Consider the following 21,993-nt stretch of genomic DNA (forward strand, 5'->3'; position numbering starts at 1 on the left):
CATTCAGTTAAGTTATTAAGTCAACAACACTTGTGCTATCGCCTCCACCGCCACATTTTCAGTGTGAGAAAGTAAAGCAAAACAGGGTCGATAAACTATATCCTACAGTGGTTTCAATCTAATACAATATAAATTCAATTCATGTATTCAAGATAGTAATGGAGTGATACTGGATACAATAGAAAAAAAAAGAGCAGCAGTTTGTACCTAAATCAATATAACTTTTAAATGTAGCATATCAGTGATTAAAAGTCTAAATATAGCGCATCATTATATATTAACAAAAAAAAAAAAATGTATACATACGTAAATGATTCTTGAACTCCATTGGAAGTAATTCTGAATAGGTCATGATCCATGGGCAGTGTCGCAGGTAGCGGAGAATTCAGGTGGCGATTTCAAGTGACGTCACTTGCAGAGAAAGCACCTGCTCTTACACAGAGAGTGCAAGTGCAAGTATGCAGCCAGACCCTATTGGATTTTTCTGCTCTGTTGGATTGTCCAGTCCAGTAATGCCTCTTTCACACTGCACATGTGCATATGTGCATTTATTCATTCATTCACAGTGCCTGTGTAAGCAGCATGGTACTGTGAAGCTGTCAGTTTGGTACTGAGCCAACTTTCACTGCACACATTCACACTAAATGTATTTATCTATCAATCTTTTGCAACATAGTATTTTAGGAAACAACAGAACAACACAGGGGCTTTTAAAACATCCATATATAAAACTATTTACTTTTTATTAAATTGACATTCACAATTCAAAAAAATATTTGAATATATACTAAATACAATGTTGTTTTCTTACTGTTATCAGTGCTGTGAATAGAAAATAAATTGTAATTTTATAGAAAGCAAATTCAGTGAATCACTATGCTATACATATTTCATTAATATTAATTCATCAATTCACATTTACTTTGACAGCACTACATTTTTCTCTTAAATTTTCCACAGACCCCAGTTTGAAAACCCCCGACACAATGGACTGAATTACTGAATTGTTCGAAAAAAAAATAAGTCTGTCAGCAGTATCAGGTGCACAAAGTGCACTTTTCATTTTATAAATTGACTGAATTTAGTCAGATTTATGAATTTAAGCAGTTTACATTAGAGTTAGAGGTATGGCTTCCGTTATTTGTAAATTACTTGTCATCTGGATGTAAACGTGTTCCTTCCTCAGGCAAATTTCATTTCACACAACAGTAAAGTTTGTAAAGGCCAAAAAGCAGATATTGTGTCAATGTCATTGAGCCTCTTTACGGCAAATGCATGCACTCAGCAAATCTCAGAATAAAAAGAGCTCAATGTCTATATCAAATCGACGAGTAAACAACATGAACATAGCCTTAAAGGAACACACTTTTGGGACTTTAGCTTATTCACTGTATCCCCCAGAGTTAGATAAGTCCATACATACCCTTTTCATCTCCGTGCGTGCCGTAACTCTGTCTGACGCACCCACCGCTAGCCTAGCTTAGCACAAAGACTGGAGGTAAATGGCTCCAGCTAGCATACTGCTCCCAATAAGTGACAAAATAACGCCAGCATTTTCTTATTTGCATGTTGTGATTTGTATAGTCACCGCGTGTACAAATAACAAGGTCACATGAGACACAGCCATCTTCTAACCGTATACACACTGGGAACTATATTCTCAGAAGACGAAGCACTGCTACTTGGGAGGAGTGATTATGGAGAAAAAAAAAAAAAAATGAAAGCAAGAGTGAAATGGTCACTGTGGTAAAAAAGAACAGAAACAATAAATTATTACAGGAGGAAAATGTCCCTGGGCCGTTAAATCAAAGAGAGAGCGAAGGGGAGAGGAAAATAGAAAGAGGCCTGAGGAAGGAGACACATGGGTTGGGTAATGTGTTGTGACAGTAATCAGCAGCTCCATGATCCAAGAGTTCTGCTTGAAAAGGAGAAAGCAGGTAAAACAAAAAGCGAGTATGCAGTCGCTCCCATGTGGCTACATTTTTGCTACTGCAGTCCTTCTCTTTTATGGCATACTCAGAGATAGATCAGTATGTCCTCTCAGACGGGGATGGGAAAATAAAGATAAATAGTGGTTGTGGGCCTATATACCCCATCTATAAATCACTATAAGAAACAAACATTAAGACTAGTCTACCCAGCATGCACTAATGGAGAAGCAACAAATGATATTTCTATTAAATTCTCCTTTTTAGATTTTCCTTGATACCTCAATATCCATAGCCACAATGCACACTGCAGATTGATGTCTAAATAAATGCAGTCCTTGAAATTCTATGGCAACAGTAAGTACTGATTGATCCAAACAAATGAGTCTGCCAGGCCATGCTTTGGGCTGGCGTGTCTTACAAAGGCCACACTGCCTTGAGCTGGGAGTTTCCCCTCAACAAGAGGAATGACCAATGCAGCGTTCCCTTAAAGACCAATAAGAGGTCAAAGGAAGGCCATGGTGGGGCCAGGACTAAGCATAGCCCACAATGATGTGGTCCATAGACTCCATGCTGGCCGCAAGTGTGTTTAAGAGCACGGAGAGCATTCCTGAATCACCATGGCAGCCACCATTTACAATCACCAACAATCATCAAATCTAGGCGTATCATCTTTATGTAGCCAATCTCAATTCCATTTTAACAACTTTGTTCCAAAATAATACAAATTGTGTTGGATGTCTTTTTGCACAGTGTCTACTCAAAAAGGGGGAGAGACTATTGAGAACACTGACAGTAAAGACTTTTACATTGTAACAAAAAAATCTAATAAATTTCAAATAAATATTGTTCTTTGCTGCCGAAAATTCAGCTTTGCCATCACAGGATGCAGTCTTGGTAACCATAAGAGACTTTTAACTAAACCCAAACTTTTGAAAAACAGTCTATTAGTAAAGGTAGATAAGATACAACTGTGTACCTTTAAGAGAACTGCTCCAGTGACAGTTATTTTTGCAAAATGTTTGTAACAGTGTTACTGTGAATCCCAACATTTCACAATCCATCTTGTCTGACCAGGGAGAAGGAATGCAAATTACAAAGGGCACTAAATGTGAATAACTCACAAATACCATCTTCCTTTCCATAAGCTTTTTGATTAAACTTTTGACTTTAGAGCTTTTATCTTGGGCCAAAAACTTCACGCATCTGTGTTCAAAGATACCAATAAATTGTTTTTGTCAAACTAAGAAGGAAAAGAGCAAATAAAAGGTATTTCAGCCCTGGTCTTTGTCAACAGGGAACAATAATCAAGAAGATGACTGCTGTGAACTTTTGTTCCTTTCTGAGCTTGATGGTGTAAATTGACCTACAGGGTCCAGAGAGAAAACTTGAGCTCAGGCTAATGCTGCCTTGGCTGTGCAACAGCGGGCAGACCTTAGACGACTATTAGTAGTTTCCAGGGAACAAATAAATTGATGATTTAATAGTACTGTTACTCTTTCAGCATCTTAATTTAGAGGAGGACCACAAAAAGATGATATAGTCATCATATCCAGATTTTACTCTCATCGTCCAAGAATGAATGGAGGAATAGGAAAGGAGTGGAAAATTTATTTAGGCCACTGATTTTAGGATTCAAGCAGAGGACCAGGAAGGGGAATGGAGTCATACTGCAGCCAATGGATTGGACGCAAACCCATTAGAGGGTCTAAAACATTTCAAGATAAAACTGAAAAGCAGGAGAAGTTAAACAAGATAGTATAAAACATAAAATACATGATTACATTGTAAAATACACTACAGTTCAAAAGTTTTTGGTAGGTAAATTGTTTTTAAGAAGTCTCTTATGCTTAACAAGGCTGCATTTATTTTGGATCAACTAATATTGTGAAATATTATATCAATTTAAATCTTACTCACCCTAAACATTTGAATGCTATAGTATATGAAAGCTTGAATCATTCACAATAAAACCAGTAACATGTACTAAGAAATAAATAGGGCCCATTTTGATTTCATGCCAACTTTTAAAATATTTGGCAAGATCTTGAATATCTTCGAGTCCAATGAGATTTGCTTCAAGAACAGAGAGGCTTATGGGTTTTTATTATAAAGTTCTTAAGTTCAGTGTCATAAACTTATGAGGAATACACATCAATAAATAAACAGAGGAAACAAGATGAAAGGTCATTTAATTAAAATAACAAATCAAATGACATGGACATATTTTCATTAAAGGTGAAGTGTGTCATTTCTGCACTGCTAGCTGTATCAGAAAAAAAGTGCAGTCCATCTGCTGACATCCACTAAATACAGTAATCCATATATATATATATATATATATATATATATATATATATATATATATATATATAAAGACAAGGAGTTGTATAGACAAGAGACCGTTCCCATACCTTGTGAAGGGAGACCGAGGGTACCATCACTAATGCCTGACCTTTTAACTCCCCTCTGTCATGATGGGACATGTATAAATTTGACTGCAATCTGAAATTTGACTTTGATTTTTCTTAAGCAAAACCCTCTGGCATTTTTAGATTTTCAAGCAAGGCAGCATATATATGTATAAAAATATATCAAACAGCGTTCTGCCTCTTCAATCTAATCTGCCGAGCATATGAGACAACCATGACAGGTAAGAACTAGGTTGCCCTAAAGCAACATCACTGTACCACAGACAGCCCAACTAACTTTCAATGTCAGGGATGTGTTCTCCAGAATTTGACGTTGAAAAGATACCACCAACAGAGAATTCAGCTATTAAATTCTCTGTTGACAGTGAAAAGTAGGGTTTGCTTAACCTAAGCTGCCTTAGAAAATAATTCTGTGTAAAAGTCTAATGTAGGTTGCCCTGAATTAGTGTGGGTGTTGTTTAAGCAAATCAAATACTTTCTATGTTTTCTTAAGCTTGGAGAAGAAAACTCTTGCCTTCACATAAGTCAGTTTTTTTTTCTGTGCTCCAGTCTAAACATTTTGAAGGTTGTGGAGCTCAGGGCAGATGGGAAGACTTTAAACAAACTTGCTACTAGTAAAAGAATAGCAAATTGAAGATGAGGCCAAGGTAAAAGAGCACCACCTGTGTCAACAAGACTCTGTAGGTCATATTTACTGAAGCATCATTAATTTCCTAGGAGTGCTGTCTCTTTCAGAGACGGTGCAAATTTCCAGGGAAGATGAAAGAGGACAGAAGGTTAAGGATGGAGAGTAACTATTTAACTTGAGGGCAGCCTGGCAAACTATGAGCTTGTTTAAAGTACATTTGATGTATCTGCAAGGACAGGCTGCAAGCTTCCCTCAATTCCTGTGATGTTCGTTTTTAGTCCTCAGAAAAAAGTGGAACAGGGCTAACAGCTCCTGCTGTCAAAAAAAAAAAAAAAACGTTCACACCACTCCACTAAAAAAAGATAGATATACATATACATATACACTGTTTCATCACATGGCTTTAATAACCAATCAGTTATAGGTGGGTAAGTAGTTTTTGAAATATGCTGTTTGGAAGTTAGTCAGACCAACACAACAACAAACGTGTAGCCAATCAGCAGTAGGGGCATATGGCGGTGGAGGAGAGAGAATGATCAAGAGAGAGATCTTGTTTGCAATTACTATTGTGTACTGCGTTAATTTTTTGTGCTTCCTTGTCTCATTCATCATCTGTGCTTTATTTTACGTAAAGCATTATTTTGTTGCGCTTCTGCTATGATAAACAAACATCCTCTCTTGGATTGCGTGTGTAATGAAGGCCAGTTAGTCAGAGTCGCCTTGGCGTCTGGTAGTGGATGCATTGTTTAGCGTCATTGTTAGTGCACTCGACTCGCTTGCAGGGGGATCGGGTTTGAGACCGACTCGGAGCAGTGCTGTTAGGATTGGAGTGTGAGTTTTGGAGGAGGAGCATCTACATGCTTTAAATAGTATTGTTACCAGTAGTTATTTTTTTCTGTGGCCACGGAAATAACCTTTCCAGGAGTTGATAGACGAATAATACTTAGGGCCCTATTTTAACGATTTAAGCACATGGTCTAAAGCACAGGGCACAAGTGCAGTTGGGGTGTGTCCGAATACACTTTTGCTAGATGATGTTTTATTAACAAAGTTCAGGAGAAACCTGTTCAAATTATCTATCCAATCATCACGTCATTCCAACCAGCTGTCAACAATCAGTAATCAACATGTCTACCCAATCAGCAAAATGAGTGAGGCCTATATATATATATATGTATATATGTATTTTCTAAACAGAAATACAGGGGGAGTACTCTGGGTTCGGGCCAATTTCCGAGCTCGGAGCCATCCCCTTGGACAGCACGCCAAATTCGCATACTACACATACTACATTACTCTGATCTGATTATTTGTAAGTGTGTAACTCGTGAATTTAATGATGGGAAATGGTCTAAGCCTAGGGTTGTCCATATTCTCTTAATGAGTAGCTAATGGGTGTGTTTTGGGCTTTACGTGCAATAAACCAATCAGATTCTCATCTCCCATTCCCTTTAAATGCCAGTTGCGCTCGCGCCATGGCAGATTCGTGATTTACATAATGGAATTTGATATGGAAAGACCGAATGCGTCTCCAGAGTACAAACGGAACTGCTTGTGCGCGAGGTAAAAGTGCACAAGCAGACCATCTACGGGACAAGCCGGATTCTACTATATCTTTATGTAGGCTACACAATAAAAATCTTTTACATTGTAATCCTTTTATTTTTAAAGGGCACCTATTATGACTCTTATCACAAGATGTAAAATAAGTCTCTGATGTCCCCAGAGTATGTATGTGAAGTTTTAGTTCAAAATACCCAACAGATAATTTTTTACAGCATGTTTAACTTGTCATTTTTTGGAGCTCAGAAAAACATGATGTTTTAGTGTGTATCCTTTTAAATGCAAATGAACTGCTGCTGCCGGCCCAGGGGGCGGAGCATCACGAGCTCGCGCTCAGAGCCAGGACAATCTCATCTGATAATATTAGAACAGAAACTTTCAGTTGCGGTGTTCATTTCGACTCGGAGTCAGACAATAATGCCCACAGAGCCAGAGAATATATGCTGTATGGAGATAGAACAGGTATAGTTTAGTTTAATTATGGTTATAACTTATTTGTCATCTGCTTTTATCCACTATTAATACAAGCCTGCTAGCAAACCCCGTCCGAATGATAACCAAAATATACTGACGAGTTCAGTGAAGTTTATTGTACATCACACAAAAGATGAGCGTTAGTTTTACTCCAGAGAATCACTGTAAGAGCTGAATAAACACAGTATAAGAAGTGCGCATTAAAGTATTATCCATAAACTCTCTCTCTCTCTCCCTTCCATTATCATCAACATACACAGCAAAGTACACAAAACACTCGTTACAACTAACAGTAAACAAATATATACACACCTTTTCAGTGGGTGCTTAATAAACTGGTAAACCTTATATCCATAAAATGACTCGATGAGCTGTCATAAAGTGCGTGCTCTCACCTTTCATTTCTGCCGTGGTCAGTAACGTTAGGCCTGTCGCTCCGGAGACCGTAAGCTGGATCACAAACAGTACTGATCCATCCTTGAGTAACATTCTTAACATTCATTCTTACATCCAACAACAAAACACCTCAATCGCTTAGGAGACATTCTTGTCTACAGCTGCTCAAGCGTCGAAACAATGGCAGACTCTGTGTCCAGCTCACTCAGGGCGGGTCTATGCTCAAACTGCAGTGTCAATCAACAGTTGTGGGAGGGGCCTGTGCAAACTGACGTCACATTGCCCCGAATCTGAGAACAGCTTGTTCTGAGACAGTGCTTATGATTTATGGGGACTATAAAAAAAGCACTGGGTGGATTTTTATCATTATAGGGTGGTTGTGTACACACACTGCCAACACACATTTATGTTCAAACACCATGTAAAAGTGAATTTTGCATAATAGGTGCCCTTTAATATTTGGCATGTTTGTGTGATGCTGCGTGTCCCTGTGTGTTTAATAAGCAAAGTGGACGCGCGCTTTAAATAACAGAACAAATATTGCGCCTTTGACTTTACACCAGGTTCAGTTGGTCAATGGCGCAGTCTGTTTCAGTTGCCTCAAAATAGCAATGCGCCAACAATGCGCCTGAACACACCTTGTTTAGAGACCAGCATGCCATGGGCGCACAAATGGGCGCAAATGCATTTGCTATTTAAACAACGTGGCGCAGGACGTGGAACTGATAACTGCGTCGGGCTGAAACTAGCAAAAAACTCTCACATCACGCCTGGCGCTGCATTGCACCGGGTGTATGATAGGGCCCTAAGTGTTCATAGGACGAACAAGTTAATTGATTGTAATATTTATTGTGCTACATCAAGTTAATTATATTAACTGATCTAAATATTTATAATTAATTATAACTAGTTTCATATTTCCCTTTTGAGCTAATTTGCTATAAATATTTCTTGAGCAGCAAAAAATCATATTAGAATGATTTCTGAAGGATCATGTGACACTGAAGATTGGAGTAATGGCTGCTGAAAATTCAGTAAAAAAATATTTTCAGTAAAAATAATTTATTTAAAAATTTATTAAAATGGAAAACATTTATTTTAAACTGTAATAATACACACAATTATTGTCTTAATGTATTTTTGATAAAATAAATCGGACACCATCACTGTAACACAACAGACGAGGTTGAATACATGCAAATGCAGTTTTCTGTCAAGATGTGTTTCATACTGTGCAGCAGAAACACCATATTTTTAAATGCCACAAACATTTTATTTACCATTTATTTCTCATGCTGTGCGGTTAGCCGCTCTATACTTATAGCACACACTTTCGCACAACAGAGACGACCACATGAATTATAAGGGAGAGAAAAAGAAAGCTATTTTGTTATAAATTTCACCATGAATTTGACTGTATTATGGAACAGTTTTATAACCTCAGCTAACCTCTTGACCTTCAGTGAAATTATTTGTTCTTCCTGGCTGGATGAAGATCGCTTCTGCTCAAAATTGTCAAAATATATCCAACCAATTTCTCCGAATCAAATTGATTTCTCCACAGCTAACCCTATTATATACACTGACATCGAAATGTATAGTCCTGCTGAATTGCATATTGAAAACTGCCTTGATTTGATTCATGTATAAAAAACAAAAAAACAACAGTATTGAAATACTTCTAATTATATGTATGACAGTGACACTCTGAACACATGCAAAAGCATATCACATCCACCACAATTATATAACACTAGCCCCTTGCTTTAAAACAGGGGCTCTATTCTCCAAATCCCGAGGGTATTCACCCTCTCTTGCACATACACAAACATGCAATAGCACTTCACCTGCTATACCACGACTTTGAGTCTTAAAATGTCAACACAATAAGAGCATTCAACATAAGGAATGTTGAAGCAGTAAAATCTGGAGAGGCCAGGAACACTTTAGAATTTCAACCAAGATAAACCTTAAATTCTGACTGCAGCTGAAGCGTATGAACTCCCTCTGTAAATATCTTTCACTCTCACCAGAAACATCTGTGGCATTTTCAAGAATGGCCAAGATTAACCATCAGCCTCCGGCTCATTGCAACACTCTTACGGGGATACGATAAAAAGAACAGTTCTTAAAAGAACCTAGAGTTGTCATTTGAATTGGTCCAGCATTCTAGCTTTCTTGCAGCAAACTTTGCCATCCAAGCATGCATCAGAATTTGAAACCCAGGCCAATCTTCAGCACATCTAATGCTATAATGGAAACATAAATTCCACACCACCACTCCACTCAAGTGGTTTGAAGTTGTGTGCTGATGCTAATAAAGACCTGGTGTGATTGTAAACCTCTATTTTTAAGTGTTTACCAGCCTTTTCAGCTGATCACCTGAGGCATTAATTCCATTAAACGAATCACTGCCTGGAATGACAGGAAATTTGATTTTTATATGGTATTCATCAAAGAATACTGGAATTTTGTTTTATCAGTTTCCACAAAAATATTAAGCAGTATTCAGAAACTGTTTTCAGCATTGATAATAATAAGAAATGTTTCTTGAACACCAAATCTGCATATTAGAATTTTCACAAACAGGTTTTAACAATAACTCTAAAGAGTTTCATTTTAGCTGAGGTCATACTATGCTTATATAGAAACAAAGACCCACCCTTGTTTATAAAAGGCAGTACACCATCCATTTTACCCTGGTGCATTTTATATCCTTGCGTTATTATGTTGGTTAAATTACACTGCAACAAATTTATCGTAAGCCTTTCGGTCACATTTAAAATGCACAGAAGAAGGGGGCATAAAATAATGACATAAAAGGCATGAGTCTTTATGGGTGCTCATAAATAGCTGTAGAAAGTGTAATATGGAGAAGCAGTTTTAGCCGTTTTGTGCTTTTCTCTAAATTTCAGAAAACCACAGTCAAATCCTGAGCCACAGCATAGAAATAAGGATAAAAACAGATTTATGGCGCAACGTTCTCCCAAGTGAAGGCAGTGTTTATCATCATCCCCGGGCTTCATGAAAAACAAGCAATACAGAGAATACACAACAGCAGGATAAAATGGCACACAAAGACTGGGCTTTCGTCCTCTTGGCATGGCACTGAGTGGGATGGTGGAGATGGATTTTCAGGGAGATATGACTGAGAGGGTCTGCACCAAAGCGAAATCCGTAAAAATTCTGTTCAGAAATGCACATGGGACAAAGCACTCTAATGCCGAACAGCTGCAAGAACAGAGATGCCTACCTGCATTGCAAATGATGTGTAAAATTAAACATGTCCTGTAAATGTAAAATGATTACATGCCCGTTTCAGGTTTTGGCAAAGCCAAAATGAAAGCTAGCGGAATTGATGTATATGTTGCTTTGAAATTTGATTAATTTAAAAAGTATTAATGTGGAACAAAAGTAATGATGACTTCACTACATACTTTACAGATACCAGATCTACTTCTTAACATGGACAGGAGATGCAAAGGCCCTGTAGACAAAGCAGCACTCTGAAAGTGTGGTCCCAACAAATTTTGTGGTCAAAAAAGGTTCATTGTCTAATTTCTAATTGCCAATGGTGTAGTGATGCATGAAGAGCACAGCTCACACAGAGAAGCCACTTTAAAACAAAGCAGCTTTCTGTTGGTAAGCATGGCTAATTTGTAGTCCCATAGCAGAATTTGATTGGGAAATATTTGTTGGTTGGGAAAAATTCCAATGTGTGGATTACTTTTAAATGACTGTATTGAGACCATAAAATAGCAAAAATGTTCCGTTACCTGTCATCCTCACGGCTACGACTACAAGACATCAATTCACAGTTCATCTAATTTCTAGAAAATAACATTCAAAACACTGGCTCTTTCCAGCTGAGACAATGAAATTCTACTATACATGAGTGAATAAGCGTAAAATCCCTGTTAATATCCTATTTTCTAACATTACCATTGCTGTCATTGTTTTGGCGTTAACAGCCTTAGGCTATGTAGGAATATAAAACCTTCTGCAGTGAGAAATATCACACAAAACAGGAGCCCGAGATATTATTTTCAGTAAAAAAATAAACAAATAAAACATCCTGCCTTTCATTTTTATGTGCTTTGGCCAAGTTCACCTGGGTTTTGCAGGGCCACTTGGTTCAGAAATGATGCTATAAAATTACAGTCTTAATCGGAATTTAAAAAGGTTACGTTTTTGAAATCGCTCCACCACATTTGCAGCTAATCTGAAACTGAGTGCAGCAAAGAAGTATGGGAGCCAACAAGTGTTCTGCCAGAGCCTTGGCCGAGTCTGAACCTCCCTGTCACATGGGAGCCTGAAGCACTACACAAGGGTAAATCAAGCAGAGTAGCATAAATGAAGCTTGTAACACTGAGTCTTAAAGGGGTCATGACATGAGAAATCAGACTGAACCCATTATTATCACTGACGCCATCTACACGATACAGTATACAGATGCACGACGTGTTCTGACAACATGAAAAATGGAAAAGTAAATAAACATTCACTTTGACGCAAACGGTTTAAACAACTTGTTTATGTCTCTGTACAGACCTTAGAAGGACACCCACGTCAGGGACAAGTGGATGGTTTATTTTTAATGGCATCCTGGATCACATCGAATGATTATATGTTTGTTTGGAGCATTTGACTGCAGATTATTTTGTAAATAAGGCACAGTGTAATGGAGAGTTAGCAAAGAAAATTCACACTTTAAATTAGGGTACAATTCTCACTATTAACTAACTATTAACTATGACTTTTGCCTCAATAAACTCCTAATTACTGCTTATTAATAGTTTGTAAGGTAGTTGTTAAGTTTAGGTACTGGTAGGATTAAGGGATTTGGAGTCATGCAGAATAAGACATTAATATGTTCTTTATACGTATTAATAAACAGTCAATATCCTAATATGCATCCTAATGAGCAACTAGTTAACCCTTTCACATGTACGTTTAAAATATTCTGGCTGACCCCCTAGCATGAGTTTTTCAAGGCGACCATTATTTAGAATGTGTCACTTTATGGTTTCCATGGTGACGCGTCTTTGCTTGTCACGTGACACACTGCAGCCACAACAGCACTGAATAAATCTGCTTTTATGTCACTTTTCCTTTTTTATTCAAAATATTCACAAATTTGTTACGCATAGCATGAAATATCTGATATTCCGATTGTCAAATATATGCAAGTGGATGTGTTTTGTTGTTTAAACACACCTTTATAACGGTCGCGTTAGTTGAGCTATATGCGCGATGGGCGCCGCCATGTTAGTTTGTGCCACAGTTCAGAGAATCGGATCTGTTGGATTTACAAAACGTGAATGCATCCACTTCTCCCGAAATACATGAAAGTAAGTGGCCGGTGAACTGGGAGAAGAATAGAGTAAACTTTAAAGTTACTTGCACAATGTGTATCTGATATGAATAAAACGTGTCTAATTATAATGGAAAGGATTATTATTGCCGCTTCCATAGACATCAGTGTATTTTACAAACTCTAAATGTATTGTTTTTTTAGTACTTATGTGAATTTATATGTCTGAAACCTAAAATAAACATTATGTGGTTGAAAACACTGAAAAGTTGTGATATATGAGGGATATATATGTCCCTCTCTGGCTCAGCGCCAGCCAACGCTCGAAAGCACATTTGACTTTAGCAGTTGATCATGTGATGCACTGACCGTTCTAATCACACCGGTGTGATCGTACGCTCCAGGGACCAGCCTAGACTGATCACACCGGTGTGATCGTACGTGCGAAAGGGTTAATAGTGTGATTTGGACCCTAAAATAAAGTGTTACTGAAACTTTTATTGAAAGATAAAGACAACTGTATTGGATATGACAAGAGTTACATAGCAACATTTAGTAAAAATTGTCTTGTCCGTAAATTACAGTTTTATATTAATCATTTTTACAAAACACTTGATCACAAGCAATAGCGGGGGGTTGTGATCAGCTAATGCATTTTCCTACACTCTCAGAAAAAAGCTGTCACTGTGGCGGTACCTTTTCAAAAGGTACACCTTTGTACCTAAACAGTGCATGTTAGTCCCTCAAAGGTACATATTGGTACCAAAAGTGTACATATTAGTACCTAAATGGTACATATTAGAACCATTTTGAAGGGTACTGTCCCAGTGACAGCTTTTGTACCTTTTTTTCTGAGAGTGTAGGCAATGACGTTTGCCAATCACAATAGTGGCCGTTTACTGACTAGCCTTAAAGGAGCCGCCCATTAAAAACGGATCATTTCAGACAGAGGGTCAGAATGTGGGTTGAAAATAATTATTCCTCATATGTTTGTTTGTTGTGCAAAAACCTTTATTAACATTACAAATGAGCTTCAAGGAACATTAAAATAATAAAAAAAATCCATGTCACGACCCCTTTAATCATAGTTTTTTTTTTTTTTTTTTAGCAGTGCGATTAGTGCCAGCATTTTCACCTTGCCATCTCCCATGGCATACCCAAGGATTGCAAGGCTCTGCTCGATATTGCACAATAGAGCCCTATTCGGACAGAACTAATTTTCCAGGGGGTCGTTAGAGAAATTCGTGTTTCACAGGCGTACTTTGCGATTTTAATCCCGTCCAAATCTGCCAAGTCTGTGTTTTTCTCACACAACCTCAGTAAAAATACCAGAGCAAATCACCAACTGTTTTTCGGCGAACTCAGTGGTCCTCTGAGAAATCTAATCCCGTCTGAATGCGAATGTCTGTGATTGCTGATGTCTGTTATGACCTTCTGTAACACACACATCTAGAAAACACACACTCCCACCTCTGTAAAAAAACACTGAGTTGTTAGTCCCGTTCAAATCGGTACATGAAATCACAGACATTGAGTGATAAGAATTGTAACTCAAACGTATTTTTAATAGTGCTTAGGGCTGTCAATTGTTTAAACTGTTGTAAAACCAGGCATGCAGAGAGTGTTGCTTGGATGTAAAATTAATTCTTAACTTAGCCCAAGGCCCTTAGAGTCAAATATGAATTAAAAACTCTTTATTGTGTCATGATTATAAAGTAAAAAAAAAAAAAACATTACACAAAATGGTGACTTAGAAAACCTTCATCAACCTTCACCCTGACTGAAGACTTTCAAAGGCATCAGTTTATTAACTTCTTAATAGCCATGATAAAATAAAGGCTTTTAATTCTTTTAATTGAATATGAAGGCCTTGGACTATGATCTTATTATTAAATTAAATGCAATCAATATTATAAATGTTTTTGTAGTTTATGCGTTTACACATTGTTTATTTTTATAGAGAGATACAAAAAACAATGGTTTTCTCTGGTCACTCTTCACTTTGGAAAAAAGTGAAGTTTAATAAAAGTTTAATGCAAAAACAAACACATTGTAAACAAAGGCATCAGTAAACTATTATAGAAAGTTTATTAATACACATTTGAGTGATTCTGAGAACGTAAAGTTGATGATAAATGAAAAAAAAAAATCACATTGGCTCTAAACATTTGTGTTCAAGATTAAATAATTAAATAAACACTGCCTGTAAGGGCTTCGAAGCTTGTCTCTATAGCAATCTTGGCCCATTCCTCGATTGAAAAAGCTTCCAGATCACTGATAATCGTTGGTTTTCACGTTACCACTGCTTTCTTCGAATTCCACCAAATATTTTCAATGAGATTTACATCTGAAGTCTTTACTACCCACCCAAGAACTTTCTATGACTGATCCCTGAAACAAGCTTAAGTAGATTTGGATGTATACTTTGAGGTGGCTGTCCTGCAGGAAAGTCCATTGATCATCAAGCTTCAGTCTCTGCATCCAAGGCATCACCATCTTTGCGATAATGGCTTGTTAATACTTTAAAGAATTCATGATGTCCTTCATACAGTCAAAATTTCCACTTCCTGCAAAAGCAAAGCACCCTCATAACAAGACTGGACCACCTGTTTGACCATGGAAATGATGTTCTTCTGCCCATAAGCTTTTTTGCACCAGACATACCGCTGATCTGCGGGTTAAAAAAGTGGACCCACGGTCATATCACTCCATTAAACATTCTTCCAGAACTCCACAGGTCTATCCAAATTCATTTGAGCATATTCAAGTTGGGCTTTTATGATCTTCTTGGTCAAGAGTGGCATTCGGCAAGATGTCCCAACATGAAGGCCATGCTCGTCTAGTGTTCTTCTTATTACTCTGCATTGAAATGTTTTTTCCTCCTTTCATCAGCTCATCTTGCAAGTCTTTGGCAGTAAATTGAGGGTTTTTCTGAGTTGCTCTGTTCAAACATTTCATTCCCATTAGTGATATTGTGCTTTTTCTTCAAAACCCTCAATAGTTTTCTGGTACAACAAATTTTAAACTTATGAATAAGGCTACCAGCTGTGTTCCTAGAAACTTTTAGTGTTTTGGAAACCTTATTATAGCCATAGACTTTATAATGTAATAAAACAACTTGTTATCTATAGCTTTTGTGAGAGCTCTTTTGACTTGGCCATATTTGCTACTCCACTTTAGCACATGCATGGGCTAAATGTATGTATGTGTAAGAGCTAAAGATAATGCAGTTTTGCTATAGAGTTTCCAAATGCTTAATTGTGTTTTAAAACAAATTTGTACCATACCATACATATAAGTGACTTAAAAACAGCAGCGTTGTATAATTATGACATAGCCATATTACAAAAAAATCCTATAACTCATAAGCATTATATTATAAATTGGCATTATCGCTTTTAATTTGCCACTTAACTATTATAGATATAAATGTAAAAAAAATATAAAAATCTGTATCTTTAGAAAAGTAAAAGTATATTTGTAAATTACTACAGTTGAAAATGTTTGATTATAGCTGTACACTACAGCCTTTGGAATTTGAAATCTGAAATCTGAAAACCTTTGGAATTTGTTTTCTTTTGAAAGAAACTCAAAAGTACTTTTTTCCAGCAATGATGATGTATTAAATTGATCAAAAGCCGTTTACACTGGTACAAAAAAAAGAAAAAACCCCAATGTTTTCCACAAAAATATTCTGCAGCTCAATAAGAAATGTTACTTTAGCATCAAATCAGCATATCACAATGAAGGATCATGTAACAAGTAATCACAGGACAAGTAATAGCTGCTGAAAATTCAGCTTTGCCATCACAGGAATAAATTATGTTATAAAATATATTAAAAACAGTTATTTTAAATTGTAATAATATTTCACAATGTTATTGTTTTTCGAATAAATGCAGCTTTGGTGTGCATAAGGAGCATAATTTTTAACCTTCCTTAAAAAAATCCTTAAAATCTTTCCTTAAAATCAATCAATAAATAAAAATCTTACCAACCCTAACATTTTGAATAGTACAGCAAATGTAAATTGACTTTAAAAATAACAAATACTGTCTCTATATTTTTTAAACGGCATATAAATTCATGAAACATTATGCCACATCGGCTCACACTAACATTAAAATGTTCATTTTGACAGCCATAGTGCAATGTTGGGGTTATTTTGAATGTAGAAAAACTATTTTTTTGTCCTCAGTATACTCAATGGAGGACTGCACTCTCTTTTCGCATTGCTCAGTTCCTCATTAAGCCAAGCCACAAAAACAGCCATGATGCCTGACCTGCACGTCTGAAAAATTGATCGCAGAAAGAGTTGCTCATGCTTCTTCCGGGGTCGTTTCGAAAACCATCATCCCACTTAGCAGCTCTCCGACTCATCTATTAACACATCGCCATGTGCTTGATCAGACCGTAACACCAAAACTGGCTTTTCCTCATCAAACATACGACTGCACAAAGCCTTTGAGAAATGAGAGTCAAGTAATCAGGCATCGGTGATCAAAGGAGATGGATCTAAAGTCAATAACAAGGATAATGGTAAATGAGAAGATCGCAGGCTTGGACTGACACTTTCACAGTGCTGGTGAGCAGCTAATAAGTTGATCTTTGACAAACATTTTTTCATGGAACATGTCAATATATTCAGTGGGATAAAGACAAAGAGAGAAACCAGCTGTGGAATGCACCATCTCCGCACAGAAAGTTTGCCAGCCAATTGTATGTCCAGGAGACATGACATAGTGCTGTTATTAAGTAAAATGGGCCACGTTTTGTAACACTTGAGCAAATTAGCTTGAACACAAAACGCTAATGATGCCTCTGCAGAGGATGACAGAGAAGAAGGGATTGAGAGAAGAGACAAAAAAAAAAAAAAAAAGAGCTGGCTGCTGAGTCTGACCTTATAAAACTATGCTATTACACAAAGAAACATATGGTGAATCTAGTAAAATCTCCATTTCAGCAACTATCTACAGAAGATATTAGGTCAGAACAGCCAACACCATGCTACACTGAGGATTAAATGGATCAACATTACTACCTAAATGTCCTAGAGACATGGGAACAAATGTTATTAGCCTTCCAACAATCGGTTTAGCTTTTTGTTGTTTTCAGTACAAAAACACATGAAATTGAATATTTACAATCTTTACAGCAACATTTGGAAAAGCAATCGCAGAAGGTGGAAACAAGGGAAAGGGGAAAACAGCTTAAGCGTTTGAAAAAGTATGAGCAGAAAACATGATTTTGAATAACTTTGCCATAGGTCAATTAGCATACATGCGCAGGGAAAAATAAATGTAGAAATGGGGAAATACAGAAATAAATAAATGTAGAAATGTGGAAATACAGAAATAAATAAATGTAGGAATAAATAAATGTAGAAATAAATACATATATAAATATTTAAATAAATAAATATATAAATACATAAATATATAAATAAATGTATAAATACATAAATAAATACATAGAAATGCATAAATAAATAAATAAATACATGTAAAAATATAGAAATAGCCATTTATATTACCAAAATGTGTTTATTTTCACTATTATTTCTGCATTTATTTATTTATTTCTACTTTTATTGATTTATTTATTTATTTATTTTTCGTTCTGTCATTTTTAGTCCTTCATACTAATGGTATGAAAATGTATCATTAATAATATGAAAATAATACATCAATGTAACAAGTTCAAACTCTCTGTCAAAGTTCTGAGCTGGTGTTTCACAGTTCCAAAAGCTTACACTCTGTAATGCATGATTTTAAAAAATGTAATTAAATAAATAAGTAAAAAAATTAAACTGACCCATCTGATCGATTCGGTAAACTTGACAATTTGCTAGGCTCATAAAACTCTCTTCAGTCAGGGTGAGTGTTTCGTCAGTGTTCCACAAGGATCCCTTGGCACAGGGTGAGTCTAATGATTGGCTGACTGTCAGCCATCCAATGCACCAGTGATCAATTATTCAGCAGAACTGCATGTTTTTGCCTCTCCAGACACTAAGGAATAGCTTTGCTATGCTGTTTATCACAATCTCTGCACCTTGGCTGAAACAAAGGAACTCAGTAAGTCACTAAAAGAGGATCTACAGTGAATAAAACACATGAATAGTATAAATACAACCTAAACCTTCACCATAAAAGAGACATGCACCCTAGACAGTAAGAGAGAAGAGCACTCTTGGAAAAACCAGAGTTGACTGTCTGACCTAGTTAGCATATGAACACCCCCACAAGCGGACTGTACCACAATCAGAAACACAGGGGCAACTCAGGCCCCATAAAGAGCTTAACACAACATTTGAAATATAATTTTGTCTTATTTAAAGTCACCATTTGTACAGGTACTTATGCCTTATCTTTTTGTCAGAGATATTCACAAATCATAGACAGATCCCTAAATTCAGAATTGGAAGTAACGTTTCTAGCTGGAGCCGAAGTCTGTGATTTGCACACAATGTCCTCAAATTTCATGTGAAGGGTTTTATTATAGGGTTGTGCTGCCTAATCTGAATGTAGGGAGGAGATAATTAGCCATCTTGCTCTGAAGACTGAGGGTATAAGATTATGGATGCCATAGAGATGTGGTAACATTTTTCACTCCATGATGATAGATACATTATATATGTAAATATATATATGTGTGTGTGTGTGTGTGTGTGTGTGTGTGTGTGTGTGTGATAGACTTTTTAAGACCTTTTTAAGAATTTATATATTATATATATATATATATATATATATATATATATATATATATATATATATATATATATATATATATATATATATATATATATATATTTATATATATATATATAACACATTTATATTTTACACACACATTTACATTTTTCACATATATATCATAAACTTTTTTTGTATTATATATTTATTAAATGATGATATATGAAAAATGTAAATGCGTGTGTAATATATATAGTGTTAAAATAGTGTTTATTTTACCAAATTTAGGGATAACACCCAAGTTAGGTAAAATATACACGCAATGGTACACTCACCCTCTGAAGCAGAGGCCCCCAGGGGCTGGGGCCCTACAGGTGTTGGTGGTACAGGTCTCAGCCAGGGCTTCCCTGAAGTAAGGCTCGTCCTCACGACCCCAACATACTCCACAAAGGTGCCAGGGAAGTTGCCTTTTTCCTTAGTGCGTTCATTGGTGCCATGCAGCCAGCCCTTTGGGCACTTCTCATCACCCTCCTGGAAATCGGACGTCAGCAGTGCCATCTTACTGACCGTGAGGAGATCGCCAGGCTGCAGAGAGATATCGTCACCCCTCTCCTGTTTGTACTCGAACAGTGCACGGTACTGGAAGCTGTCTGAGCTCATGATTAGTTATTTACATGAGCACAGATGGTTTTCGCTGTTTGATGCTTGTTTAAAACTGACCTGGATGTAAGTTCTTGGTTTAAATCCTGAGTGCAAACTCACTTGGAAAGTCCTTGGGTTAAATCCTGAGAGCTCAGTGACATTTAGTTTCTTGTAAGGGTTAAAACTCCCAATAGCACCATATGTTGGGCAGAGGCCGTTATTGCGCAGTTCTAGATTTGGTCCATAAATAAAAAGCACAAATTTATTTGAAACGAATTCTAGCAGTCTGTGGCAAGATATAAAACAGGGTCAGAGAAAGCAAAAACAGCCCCATGAAGTGAGGGATGAACAAGCGGGTGATGGTGCAGGACAGTGATAGCACAAATTTGGGGGCACAGTGACCTGGAATCGGGACGTTGGGCTTTTCTGCAGCATTGGCACTAGTCCACATATAGAAATGAAACATGTATTGAAGTAACCTCTCAATCCATTAGCAGGTGTGGTCAGAAAGATACTAACATGGACATTGACAGTCTATTTATCAAATGACTGAGCAAGAGCCTTGGTCATCTTCTTGTTAAAGACCTTTAAACCTGAAAGCATTCATTTTACAGTTAGTTTCACAAATTCTAACTCAAATCAACTTGATATTACAATCCTTGCATTAAAAGAGCAACTTTTGCTTTTTAATTATAATAATAAAATGAACATGCATTGTTGGTTTGTAGCTCAAATGCAAAAGCACTGTATTGCATGCACAGCATCACAACCTCTGTGTTAAACAGTCGCAGAGCAATACAATGTGAAATGACATGTAGGCTACATGCCTGACGAGCGTGACTGGGACAGTGCCAACTTGTGTACAGCGTGCAGAAACTCGACTCGCGTGATATTGCTTACTAACTTACCTACTGCCGCACTTCCCCAAACTGGCCAAAATACAAGATGCACGTAGTCCAACACGACAGGAACGAGCGAGAATTTATAGTCTGATTAGTTAAAACATGCGTTTAAAATATATTCCCAAACAACCTGCGTAGCTGAGTCAGACATCCAGCCAGACTAGTGCTGTAGTACTGTTCAGCCCGAGTGACGTTAGAGACCACGCCTCCGCTGTCTGCTTATCACACCGTGGGACAAAGTTGGGAATTCGGATGTCCTTATGTAGCGGTCAGGATGTGAAGAACGCACTGCAGCGTGAGAATGTTGCGTCGTACTTTTCATTCGCCTAAACACATTGTCACAAGTTACATAATACTCGTCTGACGTATGCAGATCATGTTATAAAGGCATCCATTAACATAATCTTTAGACCAGGGTTTTTAACCTTTACAGACCCAAGAAAACCAGCCACTCAGACCCCCGGTCTAAAAGCATTTCTACAAAATATAATATTAATAATAATTGTTATTATTATTATTATCATTATTATTAATTGTGTTTTATATATATATATATATATATATATATATATTTAGCAAAATATTGAAATATCGAGTTTCAAGGTAATACTTTATAATACATTCAAGAATGCTTCTGTGTTATTTTAGTTTTATTTTAGTTTTATTATAGATGTTGGTATAAGACATCTGCCATTATATTTTCCTCTATTTTAAACAAAGAAAAATAAGTAATTTTGTTGCCATTTGAAAAGAAAGCAATGAAACCGGAAAAGTATTTTACAGAAAGGACCTAGACCTCTTATGTTCAGGTCAAATGTAGTAGCACCTTGAAAAATTTTGAAAACATTCGGGGAAAAAATATGTGTATACTCAAATGTGTTTAAAGGGGTCATATAATGCCATTTTTGTACAAGCGAATATGATTCTTTAGGGTCTAAATTAAAAGTTTGTAATATACTTGAATTAAAAATTCTCATTGTAAGAAAACACTCATTTTACCTGGTCAAAAACAGCTCTGTTTT

The 21,993-nt window shown here is 36.7% G+C and overlaps 1 protein-coding gene across 2 annotated transcripts in view; it reads right to left on the reverse strand.

The window, feature by feature from the left end:
- pik3r3b (phosphoinositide-3-kinase, regulatory subunit 3b (gamma)) overlaps positions 1-21,160 on the reverse strand; it is a 170,750-nt gene extending 149,590 nt beyond the window's left edge. Inside the window, exons 1-2 of one of the 2 annotated variants that reach the window (XM_084128423.1) lie at positions 20,978-21,160; positions 19,763-20,662 (exon numbers count right to left, since the gene is read on the reverse strand). In XM_084128423.1, the coding sequence (XP_083984549.1) occupies positions 19,763-20,087 (325 nt within the window). In that variant the 5' untranslated portion in view covers positions 20,088-20,662; positions 20,978-21,160. Of the gene's footprint in view, positions 1-19,762; positions 20,663-20,977 lie in introns of those variants that run through there. The other variant, XM_084128424.1, reaches the window with a different exon arrangement.
- Positions 21,161-21,993: the final 833 nt, after the last annotated feature.

This window comes from Abramis brama, assembly GCF_963993115.1.
Source record: "Abramis brama genome assembly, chromosome: 11".
Classification (NCBI taxonomy): Eukaryota; Metazoa; Chordata; class Actinopteri; order Cypriniformes; family Leuciscidae; genus Abramis; species Abramis brama.